At 40.2% G+C, this 20,647-nt stretch overlaps 1 protein-coding gene across 1 annotated transcript in view; it reads left to right on the plus strand.

Moving 5' to 3' along the window:
* The window catches only part of ROBO2 (roundabout guidance receptor 2), a 457,929-nt gene that overhangs the window by 352,520 nt on the left and 84,762 nt on the right, over positions 1–20,647 (plus strand). The window contains 5 exon segments of the mRNA XM_040423235.1: positions 696–901; positions 5,485–5,566; positions 5,658–5,823; positions 9,709–9,875; positions 11,961–12,082. Coding sequence (XP_040279169.1) covers positions 696–901; positions 5,485–5,566; positions 5,658–5,823; positions 9,709–9,875; positions 11,961–12,082 — 743 coding nt within the window.

The raw sequence follows: 20,647 nt of genomic DNA on the forward strand, positions 1-20,647 counted from the left end.
ACTTCTAAGTGTTCATTTAACCCCTGACCTCAATGTCATGGAAACCTGTATTGGGCTCACACATTGAACACCATCAGAGCCGAGATTTCTTTCTGCTGAAAAAGGACTTTTAATCTGTTATTGATCCAACTCATTTAATGCAAACCATTTAGGCCATAAAAATAAATGACATGTGGTATCCAGAAATATGCAAATGACCAGGGTATTGTTATAAACCTAATAGCCTGCATCAGACTTCTAATTTATGTCTTCAAAAAATTAACATAAATGGTACAATGTAATGTAAAATATTCATAAAAAGGGATTTTCCCATTACTTTTACATGGATGGATATATTTTCGACATTTTTGAGAAAATGCTAAATTTTTGGTGCCGCTATATACTATTAGTACAGTGTTCGATATGATGGGACAGTTATGGTGTCAAGAGTGGACCCCAATGGACTCTAAACAGGCTCCAGAGTCCACAACACCGGAGAAGGGAACCAGCCAGTGGCTTAGACTAGGAAGGCTGAGAAAAAGAGCAGAAATGGGCACGAGTAAGAGTAGGAATGGGCACCAGTAGGGGCCCCTCCACGATGATTGCCCCTGTAGGAGGTTTCACATGTAAGCTGCTGGTATGAATATTTATATAAAGATATTACAGCTGTATAATATTGAATATATTTGGATGTTAATGATTTTCTTAATCTCCAGTCTTAACAGACAGACCACCTCCGATAATACTACAAGGCCCAGCCAACCAGACATTGGCGGTAGATGGGACCGCATTGCTCAAATGCAAAGCAACGGGCGACCCCATGCCAGTCATAAGCTGGTTAAAGGAAGGATTAAATTTTATGGGACGAGATACAAGATTATTCATTCTTGATAAAGGATCACTACAGATTAAATCTCTAAAGGTAAGAATAACACACAAATGTCATGGATGTTAAAGATGTTAAGAAATCTAAAAGCCAAACTTATACTGTGTGTTTTATAACAGTAAAGTGCTGCTATTGTCAATAACACATATAAATGTGAACATTGGTTGAGGAACATGAGGTTACAGATGTGTCCATTCCTACCTTCCTACTTGGCTCAACATGTCCCGAGATAAGTGGAGTGAAATGGACAACCGTGAAAAACACGATTTTCCGAACTCTGTCAAGAGATGTGAGATATGCAATATGTGTCGGTATATGGCCATCCAGTGGTTTTGCTAGCATGTTGTGATAAATTTTTGGATTTGTACAGTGATAGACTGGAATCCATAACCAAACACATCTGTAGTGGTAATTGTAGTGGACCTCCTTTAATTTTTCCCATTTGAGATCACTGTACAAAGAATTTTAGTAGACCCTTAAAGCGGTTCTATGAGATTTTTATATCGATAGCCAATACTCAAGATAGATCATCAATAGAGATGAGCGAATTTCTCAAAAATTCAATTCAGCCGGTTCACCAAATTTAAAAAAAAACACACAACACAATGGCTAATAAGTCCTTTTTTCCCACTAATACAAGCCAAAAAATGCTTTAGAACATATAACTGCACCGTGCAAGGTCAAATAAGACGTAGAAATATTTCCTTGTAATAAACCCTGTTAATGGCTGTATCACACAGCACTTGCACCCCAATAACAAGAACGGTTTGCTGGAATTACAGAGCTGTATAATGGCAATTTGGATCCGCAGTCAGTGCAGCAAGGTGTAATAGGATTATTCCTATTTCCCAGGCTGTAAACTCCCCTACTGAACCCTGTTCTGCTTAAATACTGTGGAATGATTCCTCCCGATCCTTCCCCTAAACTTCTATAAAGCAAAATACAATTTTTAAAGTTTTTTCTAACACTGTCCCTAGAGTCTGCTGACATCTCTCCCTGCACTAAGTACACTGGAAAATGGCTGAATCCAAGATGGCCGAGGCTATTTATAGAACTGTGACATCATAGGGCTGGCTGGCTGCTGATTGGCTGCATGCATGGCATTGTGGGTGATCCCTCGTTCCTAGAGTTCCTTACTCCATGTCCTAACATGTGCAGCAGCCATTTTAGGAAAAAATTTGATTAGTTGCCATGAAGTGTGAGGAAATTTGGATTCAGTGAAAATCAAATTTTTCCCAAAATTCGGATCAAATTCCACTTTGTCAACTTTGATTCGCTCATCTCTAGTCATCAATATGAGATCAGCAGGGGTCAGACTCCTGACACCCCCATCGATCAGCTGTATGAAGAGGGCACAGTGCTCCATGAGTGCTTCGGTCATTTTCTAGGCCAGTGACCTGGCCTAGTTAGGGCTCAGTTACATTTGTTTTGGATCTGGTCAAGGTGCCAGTTCGGTTGATGTACTGCTCCAAATCAATGTTAAATGAATACGTGCACGGAAAGATCAAACTGAGACACACACAGCTGGGCGTCAAAGCAAGATCTCTAGTTTATTGCGGAGCAGATGACATTATATAGGGCAACAAATATAGAACAGGAAGAAGCGGGGGAGGTAGGGTGGCGTCTATCTTTGCTATTTGCTAAATACTCTGTATTTTCGGTCACATCTATGTAAAGAGGAAGTTCCCCAATCCCCCCTTCCAGATGGGGGAAGCTGCTTGCTTGAGATGAACAGAATCTGGCTTGAGGCACATAATGAAGCATTAAAGTAAGATTCTTGTTCTAGGCGTTGGCTGGGTGCCTGGCCGCCATTTTAGCTAAAGTATAGTTCTCACCAAGCAAGTATCCATTTTGTCTCAATATTCCATAACACATTCAGGTGAATGGGGGTGATACCAAACACAGCCGCTATCCAAAGGAAGGCACTGTGCTTTGTAAACTGAGAGGAGGAGCTCGGGTGAGGGCCATGACTTCCTCAAATAGCTGATCTGCGGGGTGTCCGGGAGACCACACCTATCTTATATTAATAAACTATCCTGAGGACAGAACATCAATGTGAATATCTAGGAAAACCCTTTTAAAAGGCCTGTCTCATACATGGACAAAAGTGATGGGTGTCCAGATGCCCTCAAAAATCAGGAGGACTCTCCTCACTTTGCTCTGCATATCCTCACAGTAAAAGATGAGCTTTGTAATATTATTGTTTTATCTTATGAATAATTAAATTTTTATACTTATACCTTTAGAATAATAATAATAATAAAAAAAAACATATATATATATATATTCCCGTTATCTGTTCATATACTGTATATTATGTTCAAACAGTGCTGACACTTTCTGCAACACAGTCATACAGTAGTGACAATATGAAATACCCAGAAGTTTATGTCTGCCGCTGTCTGTCACTGACCATAAATTAATTATTAACTTCCTTGGAACAAAATGGAATTTATAAAAAAAAAATGAATGTCAGCACTCCTTGAGTAAACAATTTAGCCTCCCACTCAATACTGAAGGCAGGAACTGACCACAAGGGTTAATGCATTTTTATTGTACTGCTGGATTAAACAGTGCGCTTCAATAGGCAAAATCCCAAGGAGTTTGCGGAAAAGCAACCCTTCAAGGTGGGAGCTCAGCGATCCCGAGTCATCTCTGAGAATGTGTGCGACTTCTCTACTAAATATTCTCCTGAATTGACTGAAATGATGAACAAGATAACAGTGATAGTCTGGGATTTGTAAAGATTGTCTCTAAACTCTCTGCTCACTCTGTGGATTAACTAAAAATTATCTGTATGCTCCTGAGGTGTAGCTCGTGTCCTTGCTCAAGGAGAACCATGCTAAAAAGGGAAAGTCTGGTTCATTTAAAGAATATAAGGGGTCATTTATTAAACAGAAATATACCTATATTAGGCTTATTTCTGGCACAGATTGTTGTCCTTTGCGCAGCAATCTGCAACTTCTCCCTGCTCACGCCAGGTCTAAAAAAGTGGGCGTGGCGTGGAAAGGGAACGGTCCCAGGGGTGGGATTCAAATTTTTAAAAACAGGTTCCCTACTCAACGGTGGACACGCGGCGTCACGACACATGTTTACATATACATACACCATATATATGCAACACACATACACATAAATACACCATATATATATGCTACACACACATACCACCCAACTTTTAAAATGCCTATGAAGCTAAACTATGGAATGAAAGCGCTCATCTCCAGAGCACCGGATCGGGATTCAACCAGTAACAAAGTTCTCAGATCCGGCTGTAATTTTAACAACCGGATCTGGAGAACCCGAGGGAACCAGCTGAATCCCATGCCTGGACAGTTGGATAGGCCCATCTCATTTACCATTTTCTTAGCTTGGTTTGGACGCAGAAAATAGTCTAAGGGTCCATTCACACGTCCGCAATTTCTTTCCGCATTTTGCGGAACGGAATTGCGGACCCATTCATTTCTATGGGGCAGCACGATGTGCTGCCCGGACACGGAATTGCGTGCCCGCACATCCGGGTCCGCAATTCCTTTCCCGAAAAAAATAGAACATGTCCTATTCTTGTCCGCAATTGCATATTCTATTAGTGCTGGCAATGTGCGGTCTGCAAAATGCGGAACGCACATTGCCGCTGTCCGTGTTTTGCGGATCCGTGGATCCACAAAACACGTTACGGACATCTGAATGGAGCCTAAATGTAAGACAGCAAGGAAGCTGTCTTACATTTAGAAGCAGTGGTAGATCCGCTGATGCCTCTACATAACTTTGGCGGTTTCACCACCAGCATAGGGTCTTATACCGTATTGGCCGTGTCAATCAAAGTGCAGAGAGTGCAGCAGTTGCAGAGAGAGCAGAGCCTCTGTGTGTAATGATAACGCTCCCGTTGCTCCTAGAGGCTCATTTGCATGTATTAAAACATAATTTTTCTCAGCAATGTGGGCACATATGAACATGGGACCAACACAGATGCCTTCAGCGGCCAAGAGTGCATACAAGGTCAGTCATTTTCATATGTACAAAGCTGCTGACAGATGCCCTTTAAGCTAGTTGCTAAAAAAGAGCACTTTTTGGTATTTAGTCCCCAAACACAATACTATGTATCTGTATACTACACCCTATTTTATAGATCATTTGGTTTCATTTGGACTTTTGCGTTTTCTATATTGAAATGATTGTGTGATAACATCTACATAAAAAGGTAATCTATTATAAACCTAAAGAGAGACATGAAATATGTATCTTTCTTACAATAACCCATAAGTGTCCTTCTTTGACCACAAAAAAAAAATGAAAAGTATGATAGCGTGCAGTGTTTGGAGGGTCTTTGTTAATAAAATGTCCTCTTTATTAAGAATGCTTTGCAGATGCCTATATACTATAGAAAAGAGGGTGCAGTTGTGCCTACTGAAAGTACCCTCGGTGTGCTACATGGGGAGGAAGAGACACAGATACTCCTTCATGGGGGACAAAAGATAAATCTCTAGATTAGCCAAATGAGAGCAGTTGGCTGTTCAGGACGTCACCTAGAGTTGTATGGAGCAGTACAGTGCATGCTCAAGCCACAAGAGATTGGTATAAAGATTTTTTTTTTTTATAATTGTATTGCTTTTTTGCAGACCACTGATTCTGGCACCTACACATGTGTTGCTACAAGTTCAAGTGGTGAAACTACATGGAGCTCTGTTCTGGAAGTGACAGGTATGAACATGCTGCCATATTGGTTTCCAGTGATAGAGTACATTGACTATATTTTGGATTGAGGGTCTGACATTTTTCTACTTAACCATAGAATCTGGTGGAGCAACCGTAAGCAAGAACTTGGATATAAATGACTTACCTGGGTCACCATCGAAGCCTCAAGTTACTGACGTCAGCAGGAATAGTGTTACTTTGTCTTGGCAAGTGGGCACTCCAGCAGCCCTGCCTGTGACATCTTATATCATTGAAGCCTTCAGGTAAGTTAGCTTTGGGTTCTTAGTTCAATGTATACATATGCTATGATAAAAAAAAAATAGTATCTAACATGCTAAAAGAGCAGAAGACAACTCCATTTGGACGCAACTTTGGAGCACTTGACACTAGGATCTATTTCTTATGTGATGGTTCCCACATGATTAATTAGACATGTCCAATGTGTGCACTGATAACAAATATAATCAGTATCTGATCAGATGGTGCCCAACACCCGGGACCCCTGCCAATCAGCTGTTTGAGAAGGCATCGGCGCTCGTAGCAGCGCCACGGTCTTCTCTTAACTTTCCCTAAGCCAGGAGACAACACATTCATTGTTCACATGACCTAGGTACAGCTCAGGCCCATTGAAGTGTATGGGGCTGAGCTTCAATACCTAGCAGAACCACTCTCACAGGAATGACAGTGCCTTCTCAAACAGCTGATCGGCTGGGGATCCTGGTTTACGGACCTCCACCGATCAAGTGTTTAAGGCTTGGAAAACCCTTTTCAGATCCAATCAAAAATAGACCTGCAGTGGTGCTTGAAAATTTGGGAATACCAAATGAAACAATTTTACTCAATTGTTTGATTTGGTTTTCTTTCTATGTTTTTAGGACTGATGTAGTTTTAGGTCAAATTTATGCAGAAATATAGACAATTCTGAAGGGTTCACAAACTTTCAATCACCACTGTGCATGTTCGATTTGGCAGTTTAGAATAATTCCTGCCCAAGTAACTCAAGTCAAGCATGAAGTATCTGTTACTGTCTCTTCCGCTCTTCGCTTGAAGACATCTGCCCAATAACCTGTCTAATGAAGAAAAAGTTGTAGTCATCCCCTCCCCTTCCATTCTAAAGCTTCTCAGTTTCCCATCTGTATCTACTTCCTGGTTCCTCTTGACATGAAATGTGAACATTCCGGTGAGGTAGATCACCGCTACGGCCGGTAATTGGATGAGAAGTCCCATTTCAAAAGGGACCCGGAGGTGGAGATTCACAGGGTAACCTGGGTAATGCCATAGCGGAAGTAAAGGGGTATCAGTGTGGGTTGTTTTATTTTTTAAGCCCTTCTGCCACTCTTTGGAAAACAATATTATCCAGACGACCCCTTTTGATCATTCTGAGTCTAATATTATTTCCCAGTGAGCTGAATCTTCTTGCAATAAAATAGTTGTCTGGTCATTTGTGTTTGTGTGGAAGATTATGGTTGATGCCATCAGGAACACAACATTCAATAACTAGAAAGAAAAAAAAAAAAGCCCAGGCTTATAGATTTGGATACCCAACAGTCAAAATCCACAAGGTCAGGTCAGATTATGATAGAGGCTATAGGACTACAAGCAAACCTAGGACATTATATCAAACACGTATCATAATTCTAAAGGAGTCACAATGAGCTTCATCTCAGCCACATGTATGTCCTGGTCCAGAGCTGCATCGCTCACTTGCTGATCCACTCCTTCCTAAATGTGCACTTATTATAGATGTGCAGCATTATTTTTGACAACCTGAAGTAGTCGGGTAAGCAGAATTCCATTTTGTCAGATGACAGGATTCCTTTGATCAGGAAGCTGGCACAGTCATCCATCTTTCTCCAGTTATGGTAATTGTTATTTAATACTTCCGTAAGCGGTGAGCTTCTCAGTGACAACCTGACAGATGCTTGTTCTTAGATACATATACTGTTAGCATGGAAGTACAGTACACGCACCACCGCCTGCATTTACCAGACATTAGCATGAATAACAGAGGATCGAGACTTCTTAATAATCCTCAGTGTATGTGCCTGCTAAGAAGAAGACTATACTTTGATCAATGTCATTTACATAGAATAGATAGATAGATAAATAAATAGATAGATAGATTGATACATAATGATAGATAGATAGATAGATCGAACATAGATAAGGGCTCTTTCACACTTGCGTTCTTGTCTTCCGGCATAGAGTTCCGTCGTCGGGGCTCTATGCCGGAAGAATCCTGATCAGGATTATCCTAATGCATTCTGAATGGAGAGAAATCCGTTCAGGATGCATCAGGATGTCTTCAGTTCCGGAACGGAACGTTTTTTGGCCGGAGAAAATACCGCAGCATGCTGCGCTTTTTGCTCCGGCCAAAAATCCGGAACACTTGCCGCAAGGCCGGATCCGGAATTAATGCCCATTGAAAGGCATTGATCCGGATCCGGCCTTAAGCTAAACGTCGTTTCGGCGCATTGCCGGAGCCGACATTTAGCTTTTTCTGAATGGTTTCCATGGCTGCCAAGACGCTAAAGTCCTGGCAGCCATGGTAAAGTGTAGCGGGGAGCGGGGAGCAGTATACTTACCGTCCGTGGGGCTCCCCGGGCGCTCCAGAGTGACGTCAGGGCGCCCCAAGCGCATGGATCATGTGATCACATGGATCACGTCATCCATGCGCATGGGGCGCTCTGACGTCATTCTGGAGCGCCCCGGGAGCCGCACGGACTGTAAGTATACCGCTCCCCCGCTCCCCGCTCCTACTATGGCAAACAGGACTTTAATAGCGTCCTGGGTGCCATAGTAACACTGAACGCATTTGGAAGACGGTTCCGTCTTCAAATGCTTTCAGTACACTTGCGTTTTTCCGGATCCGGCGTGTAATTCCGGCAAGTGGAGTACACGCCGGATCCGGACAACGCAAGTGTGAAAGAGGCCTAATATAGATAGATAGACAGATAGATTGATAAATATAAGATAGATAGATAGATAATAGATAGATAATAGATAGATAGATAGATAGATAGATAGATAGATAGATAGATAGATAGATAATAGATAGATAATAGATAGAGCAGACTGTGCCAGCAGTGCGACCAGGAGGCCGTGGAGGATGAGGCTCATTTCCTGCTGTGGTGCCCCAAATACTCAGCAGTGAGGGAGACTCACTTCAGGAGACTGTCTGATCTCTGCCCAGACTTCATCTCAATGGAGGAGGAAGAGAGACTCTCCATACTGCTGGGGGAAGAGGAGAACACAGCGGCCACAGCAGCACAATATATTACTGCCTGCCATAGACTGAGAGGAGCCTGATATACCATGGACTCTTATACCCCCACCCTGTATATGTCCCCATCCCCCAACTCTACCCAAATGCTTTGGAAATGCAAAAATGTGTTTAGTCCTACCAATAAAGCTAATTTGATAGATAGATAGATAGATAGATAGATAGATAGATAGATAGATAGATAGATAGATAGATAGATAGATATGAGAGGGTAGACAGGTACATGTTAAGATAATGTACTAGAATCCCAATGTAAAAACAAATCACATACTGTAGGGCAGATTTGCCAATACTGGATACGATTTAGAAAACTTAGACATAATAATTTAATACATATGTTATAAATATGGTGTAATACTATTATGCCCCCAGAATTCCGTCTCAGTCTGTAGCATTTACTATAGCACATTTGCCCCATTGGGCTCAGCTCTGCTATCCGGTGTAGCGGTCCGGATGTGGCTGGGAGGTGCGGGTCCAGGGGACTTTGCTGTTTGTAAAAGTCAAAAAGCATTGTTTTTTTTTACGGAAACTGGGAAAGAACAGGGAGTTTCCGTTCTGTCATTGGCATCTCTTGGCCGCATGGTGTCTGTGGCTGGACCAGGTAACAGCCGTGTCTGAAATCATCCATACACGTTATTTCTGTGACTTATAATTCAGACAACTTACATGCAGGATCCTCTATGGCACTGCTGAGGCTGTGAGCTACAGCTTGTAATATTCTGCCTGCAGGTGTTTCCTCCCTATGTGAAGCATCACCGATCTCCTCCATACACCGCTCACACATCACATAGCTGCTTATCTCTTCTGTCTGGAAATTTTGTCGGAATGATTAAAAGTTTTGACACAGTATTTTTATTTTCTGCAGCCAATCTGTCAGCAATAGTTGGCAGACGGTAGCAAATCATGTGAAGACCACGCTGTATACCGTGAAAGGGCTTCGACCAAACACAATATATCTTTTCATGGTGAGAGCCATCAATGCTGAAGGTCTTAGTGATCCAAGCCCAATGTCAGATCCTGTGCGAACACAAGGTAAGGATAATATGTGGAAAAAGAGAGTTGTTGGAATAGATTAACTGATAAATAGAAAGATAGATAGAAAGATAGATAGGAGATAGATAGTAGATAATAGATAGACTGATAGACGGGGACAGATAGATAAATAGATAGATACATAGTAGACAGAGAGACAGATAGATATATAGTAGATGGATAAGTAGAAAGATAGATAGATCAAGATGGATGGATAGATCGATTGATAGATAGGGGACAGATGGATTGATAAATAGGTAGGTAGATAGATAGATAGATAGATAGATAGGAGATAGATAATAGATAATAGATAGATAATAGATAGATAGATAGATAGATAGATAGATAGATAGATAGATAGTAGATAGATAGATAGATAGATAGATAGATAGTAGATTGATAAGTGACAGTCGATAGAAATATTATATTGGACATATTGGACAGATGGATAGATACATAAATGCATATAGATAGATAGATAGATAGATAGATAGATAGATAGATAGGAGATAGATAGATAGATAGATAGATAGATAGATATGAGATAGAAGATAGATATGAAATATAATATAGATAGATAGATATGAGATAGATAAATATGAGATAGAAGATAGATAGATAGATAGATAGATAGATAGATAGATAGATAGATAGATAGATAGATATATATGAGATAGAAGATAGATAGATAGATAGATAGGTAGATAGATAGATAGATAGATAGATAGATATGAGATAGATAGATAGATAAATAGATATGAGATAGATAGATAGATAGATAGATAGATAGATAGATATGAGATAGATGCCATTTGCAATATTAATGCATGTAATCAAGTTGCTGGGCTGTCAGGAATCTGCTCACGATTCAGTAATTTTGTTAATTAAAAGATTTATTTTTACAAGAGACCCTTCACTGATACAAGTGTCTACTAATGTTAGTGCAGGTGTATAGAATGGTTGTTATAAGAAATTCTGTATACTTGTGGTAAGTTCGACTTCTTTGCCATGCAGTGTGTACAGGGACAAACATGAGTGGAAGCAGCTGTATAAGGTTACTTGCTGTAATTCCATTGGGGTAACCCAAAGCTGCAGTGCGGGGTCCTTACGATTGGTATCATCATGGCAACATTGCATCTAGGCCGAAACCACAGTCTAGTCCTAGCCTTAAAGAACTGCGGTAACGAGAGCTTTCCGCCATTATTGCCTTCTGTAAAGAGTTTTTTTAAAGTCCCAGTAAACAGTGTCCTTCACTCTTAAATGTGGCGCTATTGCTGTTGTTTACCGCTAGTGACTGCATTATGTGTTCGCTTTTTATCAATAACTGAGAGTAGCATACAGGTAGCATAGAGATGTGTCCACGCTTAACATTCTGCAAATTTTGCTACAGATTCCCATTTCTCACAATACAAATTCAGTACAATATCACAACATGCTTGAAAAATCCTTGACAGACTACAACACACATTACCTATAGACACATATAGCATAAACAACTCCCGACAGAGTATCACAGGATCATAAGGTTCTTCTAAGCTACTCTGTGGTCATCTTGTAGCACTAGTCTCAGGATATGTTGAGTATGAAGGGAGGTGAGGAAGGACACATCTGTATGTCGCCAGTTGTTCTCCAGCTCGCTGACTAAGGTAAGCTGAGTACAGTTGTCCCTCTAATTGTACACATATAATGAATATACAGGGGGCGTCATTTTGATGAGCTCCTGTTTAGTGTTCACACACTGTATGTAGCAATCTCTTGAAATATCATGTCGTACATTTATCTTTGTGAAGCTGGTAATGTACATTAGACCTAAGTGCTGTGTACATAAGTAGCGAGCAATGATCTTATAGGAATTAAGAAAGAGAAGCTTCCTCTTTGCTGAGAAAGTCTACTTTGTCTAGACAGGGTCCTCAGCCATGTAGTCCGAGCTTTTCTCCAGTTTCCATTTTACTAAACTGATCCATAGCCTGAGCTGTTTCTTCTAAATAATCCATCAGAAATTCCAATAATTCCGCAGTAGAATCAATTACGTATCATGAAGGAAACTGTGTTATTTTCTAACTATTCTGTAATTATGTTCACCAGATATAAGTCCAACAGTTCAAGGTGTAGATCACCGGCAAGTCCAGAAAGAGCTGGGAGATGTGATTGTTCGACTTCATAATCCTGTGGTCCTTTCACCTACCGCTATCCAGGTCTCCTGGACGGTAAGTTCTTCATAGCTAAAAGCATATGCTAACCTAGACACATTAATTGTATTTGCTTTCACCATCCGATAATCATCAAGGAAAGCTAGCTGTACATAAAAGATGTCAGCCAACAGCCCTTACCGCTAAGGCCACGCTAACATCGACAGCATACATTTCCAGCAAGTCTGGTCTAGGTTTCACTCAACAGTACAAATCACAAGGACTTTAGATTGTTGGTGGACACCATCAAAATGGGTTGATGTGCCCAATATATATGCTTTACGAAGGTGCAGGATCGAAAAGCGTGACCTGTGGTTATGTAAAAAAATAAAGAGAGGATTTTATATTTTTATTCCATTGCTTGGAATCAATCTTCTATGACCGGAATCCCAATGTAGAGCCAGAGGTGTCCATCACTTTGGAGGAAAGAAGATCTTTGAGCGATACTTACCATTCTTTTGTCGAGCATGAATCCAGAGGAAACCATTGCATCAATAATTGTCAATGCCAAGCACATAGTAGCACTTTTGGTAACCCATAGCACACAAATTCTAGACACCTAAATTAGAAATGGCCAAGTCTGGTAGTTACAAGAAACATGGTAAGAATGGTATGGTAAATTTGAATATACACCGTTGGTCGACAATGTGTGGACCGATGGACAATTTGAGGTGTTGGCATCTGGTTTGAGGCATGTTTATAAAGAAAAAGTTCACCCAGTTAAGAATGAGGGTGTTAGAAGAATGATGGAAGGTCATAGAATAACATATTTCAATGAGATATAATATCTTCAGCACAAGTGATCACTGGCCACAACTCCTGTTTTATGTGGAATGAGAGCCACCAGATTCTGGGTTTGACCGCCACCTCACTAGTCCGTATTTATATGTATTTATATTCTTCATCCTCAAATTGGACAATGCAGAAAAAATCGCTCCATAAGTGGTAATGTTGGCCAGACTATGACTGAGCTACAGATGTGTTTCCTTTTGGCATGAGATATCTAGAGATGAGTGGTGTGAAATGACCAGCTTTGGGGAAAAAAAATACAGTAGATGCAGTGAGTAACCTAAAGTTTTTTTTTTTTTTTTTTTTTTTTTTTCAAAGCTGGTCAACTCACACCACTCATTTCTGGATATCTTGAGCAAAGAGAAACAGTAACAAAGTACAGAACGACAAGTAGATATAGTGGATTAAGGGTACGACCACATGTTGTGGTCATGTGGGGCTTGAGACGCGACTGCTCTTCAATCGATTCAGCGGGTTCTAACTAAACTAATGAGACTGCACTGTTTGGTCAGTCTGTATTGTTAATAGCCGCTCAGCACCTTCAATACCGCGTGGCCATTAACAATACAGACCCACTGAATGGCGGTGTATCATTAGTTTAACTAGAGCCCTGTATGGCTGAGAGGTACTTGGATCTAGCACAGCCAAGTGACCATGCTGTGTGGTCATACCCTAATAGTCCTAGAATGTATTTGCTGCCTGTGCACCTGTAGCATTTTGGGTTCTAATAGTCAATGAGAGACTCTGTATTAAAATCTCAACAGTCCTATGAATGTAAAGAGTTAATGGAAATAAATTCAGCTTAAATCACAGCAAAGTAAACGTGTTACCGTACTCCTGTGTTCTGTCACTGACTTTCTAGTTTTGATTTTGACACATTAAAAAACAGTAGGGTGGAAAACTAACACGTTTAATAACTTAATGAACTAAAAATAACCTCATCTATGCAAGCTGCCAAGATACTAGTACCGGGTAATATACAGCATATATAATGCACACAGGCATAGGACTGTAGCTGTGATGAAACGGTCCTCTAGCCTGGAACATGGAATAAATAAGATCATATTATGTGTTACTTTTTTCCTATATTTTCACCAATCAATAGATAGATACACCACGTGTGCTCGAGTCAGTGTATTTAAATGTAATTTAGCATCTATTTCTGAATAGTTCCTGCTGGGATTTGAACTCACAACCCCTTGTACATTAGAGGTAAGGACCTTATCTACAGCTATAAAGCTGAATACTTGAATGTAGTTATAGTAGTTTCTGATGTAGTGAGTATTCCTATTCAGCAGAAGACTTATTTGATATTTCTGTGCAGGTTAGCATGTAGCTCTATAGTATAGTGGTTAACATCCTTGCTTCTAATGTACAAGCTTGGGAGTTTGAATCCCGGCAGACATATTTCAGATTTTTTTTTTATAAACAAGTTTTTAGCCATAATATATTTACATATATTATGATATATTTAGAATATATAATATATTATAATATATGTGAATATATTATGGCTAAAAAATCTGTAGTAGTTTTACACATAGTATGCATTCATATATATCAGAAGTATGATTTTATCTAAATATATATATATACAGTGCTGCCCATAATTATTCATACCCCTGGCAAATTTTGACTTAAGTTGCTTTTATTCAACCAGCAAGTAATTTTTTGACGGAAATGACATAGGTGTGTCCCAAAAGATAATAAGACGATGTACAAGAGGCATTAATGTGGGGGAAAAAGAAATTCTCAGCTTTTATTTACATTTGAGCAAAAAGTGTCCAGTCCAAAATTATTCATACCCTTCTCAATAATCAATAAAAAAGCCTTTATTGGCTATTACAGCAATCAAACGCTTCCTATAATTGCAGACCAGCTTTTTGCATGTCTCCCCAGGTATTTTTGCCCATTCATCTTTAGCAATGAGCTCCAAATCTTTCAGGTTGGAGGGTCTTCTTGCCATCACCCTGATCTTTAGCTCCCTCCACAGATTCTCAATTGGATTCAAGTCTGGACTCTGGCTGGGCCACTCCAAAACGTTAATGTTGTTGTCTGCTAACCATTTCTTCACCACTTTTGCTGTGTTTTTGGGTCATTGTTGTCATGCTGAATGTCCACTGGTGCCCAAGGCCAAGTTTCTCTGCAGACTGCCTGATGTTGTCAATGAGAATCCTCATGTATTGCTCCTTTTTCATGGTGCTGTTTACTGTGATTAGGTTTCCCTGGTCCATTGGCTGAAAAACACCCCCAAAGCATTAGGTTCCCACCACCATATTTGACAGTGGGGATGGTGTTCTTTTAGTTGAAGGCTTCTCGTTTTTTACGCCAAATGAAAGAAACATCATTGTGACCAAACAATTAAATTTTTGTTTCATCTGACCATAACACAGAAGACCAGAAGTCTTCTTCTTTGTCCAGATGAGCTTTTGCAAAGGCCAAGCGAGCTTTTGTATGCCTTATCTGGAGAAGTGGAACCCAGCAGTGTGCAGTGTTCGTTGGATTGTCTGCCTTGAGACATTGCCACCAGCAGAGCCCAGATTCACCAGGATGGCCTTGGTGGTTATCCTTGGAGTCTTTTTCACCTCTCCAACTATCCTCCTGGCCAGCACAGGTGTCACTTTGGCTTCCGACCACGTCCTCTGAGATTTTCCACAGTGCGAAACATCTTGTATTTTTTGCTTAAATGTAAATAAAAGCTGAGAAATGTTTTTTTTACACAATATGCCTCTTGTACATCGTCTTATTATATTTTGGGAGAAACCTATGTCATTTCCCGTCAAAAAATTACTTGCTGGTTGAATAAAAGTAACTTTAAGTCAAAATTTGCCAGGGGTATGAATAATTATGGCAGCACTGTATATATATATATATATATATATATATATTATTATTATTATTTTTTGTAATTACACATTTATTTTGTGCCATACATTTTTTACAATTACAAAAAAAAAATATGAAATATATCAACACTAATGAGAGGTGCTCATCTGACTGGTGCTCCTCAAGCAGCTGGTCCCAGGCATTGGACCATCTCCGATCTGATATTGATGACTTATTCTAAGGAAAGGTCATCAATATCAAAATCTTGGAAAACTCCTTTAAACTATTTTCACCTACCATAATTCAGAGGAAAGTTTGGTGACAAATGTTTCTCTGGTATCGACCTTAAACACTTATTGTTGTAGCCAGATGTGACCAAGCTCAATTGGATCCAGAACAATATATGCAGATAGTAGAACAGCCCACCATGTATGCAATTGGGGTACCAACATGCATGCTTGACCGAGCCAAACTTGAAGGTTAATCTTGGTGTTGGATCTGTGGGGAAACCTAGATGTAAGTGTTTAATTTCCCTACAGTGGCACCACTGGGGAAATTAAACATTAGAATATACAAATTCAAAGTGAATGGGTTGTTTGTGTAATGTATGTAGGACAGGTCCTGTAACCCCTTTCCACTTTGCTCAAAAGATGAGGACAGGGGTTCCCCTTTATTAACTTAGATACCCTATATCAGACTGGATTATCTAAACTGGGAAACCCCATTAATTTGGTGGTTGCCTATTCTCCTATATAGCTTGGGTTCCTATTATAGGTCATAGGATTGTTATGTACGGTAGATGCACACAGTGCATCAGGTAGGTTGGAGTATCTATAGCTCCCACCTAGCTTAGCTTAACTCATGCTTTTCCCCATCAATGGTCATAGTCTGAATATATCAGTGATTCTTACTTGTCTAACTTTTAGAAAAGCCGTTAGCCTCATTGTATTCCCCTGGAAGACTGTTTTTTTAACCCATTGTTCTCTTTATAAATTGGGGATCCTGGAAGCCATGGATTGTCTATGTGACATACTCCCACAAATGTACATTCTAGAGGAGCCAGATCCTAAACTATTAGCCCCTCATTCTGTAGGCTACACAAATTGCAATGCCGACCTGTTCAGGCTGACCTGTTATCAGCCTAATCATGTGTCCTCGCTGCCACCGATCTTGTTAAATATAATCCATGATAACCAGGTGAGGAGCATTGCCAAGTTTCCAGCAGGCGTAAGCCTCCAAATACAGTATGAATTGTTCCCCAAGCCGCCTCAACGCAGCTTTTTTTCTCTGCAATGATTTTAAAGCACTAATGAGTCTCCGGTGACTTGTTATTTCCCGCTATAAATCCCAGGCTATGCTTATGACTTCATTATCCGTGTGGAGGGGTATTATACATGTAAGAATCGGCTGCTCTCTTTATCCTTAGATCACAAATCCAGGAAAAATAGAGTTTGTGTCCTCTCTGTACTTAAATTTGGGGAATGTCTAATCTCTAGAGTTTGATCATCGTTGATACTTTTGCAGGAGAGAACTCCCATCAGTACTTCTCGGTCTCTCTAGTATTTTTTTTCCAGGATGCAGAAGGATGAGATCTCATTATTATACTATTGAAATTTTCACTTCTCTATTGTTTTGCTCAGTCTTGGACAATTCTACAGAGGGTAAATCCTCCCTATCATGGGGGCTCCATGCTGCTATCATTTCTGCTTGTGCAGAATGGTGAGTGGTTCTTAATATCATACCCTTCAAGCAGCAGAAGGGTATGATATTAAGAACCACTTCCATTTCTCTTTTTACAAAATATTTTAATAAAATTGCTTCACAATATCTATTTTTCATTGCGTCTTTTATTAACCCAACTTCTAAGAGTAAAAACTTACCTTAAAGAAATTGTCCCAATATTTTTTTTTTTACCTTTTTCAAATGAGCACCTGGATCTCAATACTTTTGCAATTCCATGTAACAAAAATTTTTGCATAGCCGCTAAATGTATCTATATAGCGCCACCTGCTCTGTTCTCTTCCTTATTTCTTTGCACACCTCAGTAACATCTCTGAGGTGGTTGCACATGCTCAGCCCCATCCTTCTACTTCCACCAGCCCTATATACTGTTAGAAGCTGTGTCAGTTACACGAAGAGAGCTACAGCTTAAAGGACACACCACCTGAGAAAGGACATGCCCCCTGGGCTGCAGTAGAAATTACATGCCCCCTGAGAAAGGACACACCTCCTTAGCTGTGATAGGTATAGAGCAGCTGCAGAAGGAACACATACCCTGAGATGTTATAGCGAGAGATCTGAAAGAGAGATGACATGCCCTTAAGCTGTGATAGGGAGAGAGCAGCAGCAGCAGCAGAAAGGACACAACCTCTGAGAACGAATGTGCCCCTGGGCTGCCAGCTTGAAACAAGTCTGGCAGTGCAATTGGAGCAATGAATTGGGAGATTTCTGGGTCCATGTGAGGTACAGAGCTGGTTCTAGAGAGATTGTCATTTACTGTATGATGTCTGATTTTCATTTTTTATATTTATCATGGGATAACCCCTTTAATGTACTGTATATGCAAAGTAACATCTAAAATATAGCCACTAAGGCTTAACATTTTCCATATGTGTTGATACCATGCTGAGCTATTATCTACTGGGCACCCAAACTGTCCTATTCGGATGTGAACACAAAAAACACTCCTTTTAAATGAGTTAGGGATATGACACATAGTTATCTTGTCCTCCAAATTATGCATCTTTACTCATTATAGACCCCGTACCATGGGTATTAGAGATGAGCAAATTTCTTAAGGTTCGATTCGGCTGATTCGCAAAATTTCACCAAAGAATTTGTTTTGTGACGAATTACTTCATCACGAAGCACATTTTTTTGTAAGTAGCGGGTGCAAATGACAGAGAGCTGCGCCGCCCAGTCATTGTACCCCTCAGATGAGTGTAAAATTAACAATAAAAAAGATTTAATCAAACTTACCGCCTCCATTGCTCACGACGGCCGGCCACCGCTATTTTGCTTGAAGAATCTCGGCCGAAATCCTGAGATTATGTCTAATGCCGCACAGGATTTCGGCCGAGATCTTCAGGCAAGATGGAGGCTGGCGGCCCATGCGAGCAAATGGAGGAGGTAAGTTTGAATTTTTTTTTTGCTATACTATTCAGGTAAATCGATTCACTGACATGAAGCACGAGGAAATTCGTCTTCTAGGCGAATCGAATTTATCCTGAAATTTGGATCGAATTCCACTTTGTGGGATTCAATTCGCTCATCTCTAATAGGTATGTATCGTGGATTATCCAGTGGGGCAAGATGTTTAGTAAAATGTTTAAAATAATGTAAAAGATTAATAAATAAATAATCGGTAGACTCACCAGTCCCCGGCTAATGCTGTTCAGATCTTACTGGGTTGCTTCTGGTCCCAGCTTCTTCTGGGCTTGACACACAGGAAACAGTAATAGATGTCCGCTCAGTGGTGGTCCGCCTTGGCCAGTGATTACTTGAGCAACCATCTCTGTGTGTCGAGCCTGGAACAAGGACCCGATAAGGCCAAGTTCACACTTCAGTTATTTGGTCAGTTATTTTGAGTCAAAACCAGCTGTGAAAGCCTACTCAGATAGGTATAATGGAAACATCTGCACCTGTTCAGTGTTTTTGACCCACACCTAGTTTTGTCTCACAATAACTGTTGGAAATAACTGACCAAATAACTGAAGTGTGAACCTGGCAAAGCCGGCTTCTCTATACCATAAATTTCATTACAGACTAGAGGCATCAGGAGGTATAGCAACATGTTTCAGCAGATGTCACATCATGCAGGTGTTCTACTCCTAAAATCTTGCTTTAAGGGCAGAATAGCTCTGTACCATATGGAGGACCATAAAGTAAAATATGTCGTCCCTATGACTCCAAGCTTTGTCAGACGTATGATGCTTTGGTAGATGTGGTGTACACTAGATCACCCAAAAATTGACAATTTTAGAAGTTGTTACCTTAATTTTTACCAAAAATATCTGAATGTTGACATCAACAGAACCAAGCAAGCAATTATTTTCATAGACACAAGATGAGCCTCAACATGAATGGATTCTTGTTAAAACCAACATAAAAAAGGCTCTTTTAGTTCAATTTTTCTTTTTTGGAGGAAAGTAGCTGCAGCTTTCACGAAGAAGACAAGTGAAGCCTGTCTTTTAATAAAACTATTTTGTGTTTCTGTCAACACTTGACATTAATTGTATTGACAAGATCTGACAGGTTGAATAGCTCTGAGCCTCCCTGCTCAAGGCTGGATTTATTCACGCCGTTGGAAAGTTATAAAGCCGCTCAGTCGCTCTGAAGTCAGATTACTAATTAAGGGAATTTGCATTACTTCACTTGTCAATTAGTTCTTATAACGGCCAAATCCAAGTATTACATTTGAGTTTATCTAAAGGATCCAAGACACATCTTAAATGTTTAAACACATGGCGATCTCACTCTGCCTCCTCTTAAAGTCTAAAATACTTACCGAGTTCCATTTGTTTCAATCTCTGTAAGTCGCCACCACTCCGAAACTGAAAACATGAGCGTCATGTAAATTGTTAAATCATGAATTAGACCAATCTACCTCAATATGTTTTCAGTTGGCACCTCATTGCCCCTAGGCAGGAACGTTAGCTAGTTCTTCAGGGTTCGTTCTATGAATAAATGTTTCACGTACTTGTGACGAGTGATGGACGAAAGCGGCTGGAACGGTTCGTGACACGCACTCACGATCAAATGGTCCACGTGGGCCCCATTGACTTTAATGGCAGGCGAACCTTAAAAACCTTCAGGTCATATTTCTGCTCCAAATAATTACTAGAAGTGCACAAATAGTCCAACAACATGGGCAGTGACTTACCAGAGGGGATCATTGGCAACAATTCCTACAAAAAAATATGTATTTAATCAGGAGCCATTTTATGCCTCTTAAAGGGAAACTCTCAA

Source organism: Bufo bufo, chromosome 3 (assembly GCF_905171765.1).
Source record: "Bufo bufo chromosome 3, aBufBuf1.1, whole genome shotgun sequence".
NCBI lineage: Eukaryota > Metazoa > Chordata > Amphibia > Anura > Bufonidae > Bufo > Bufo bufo.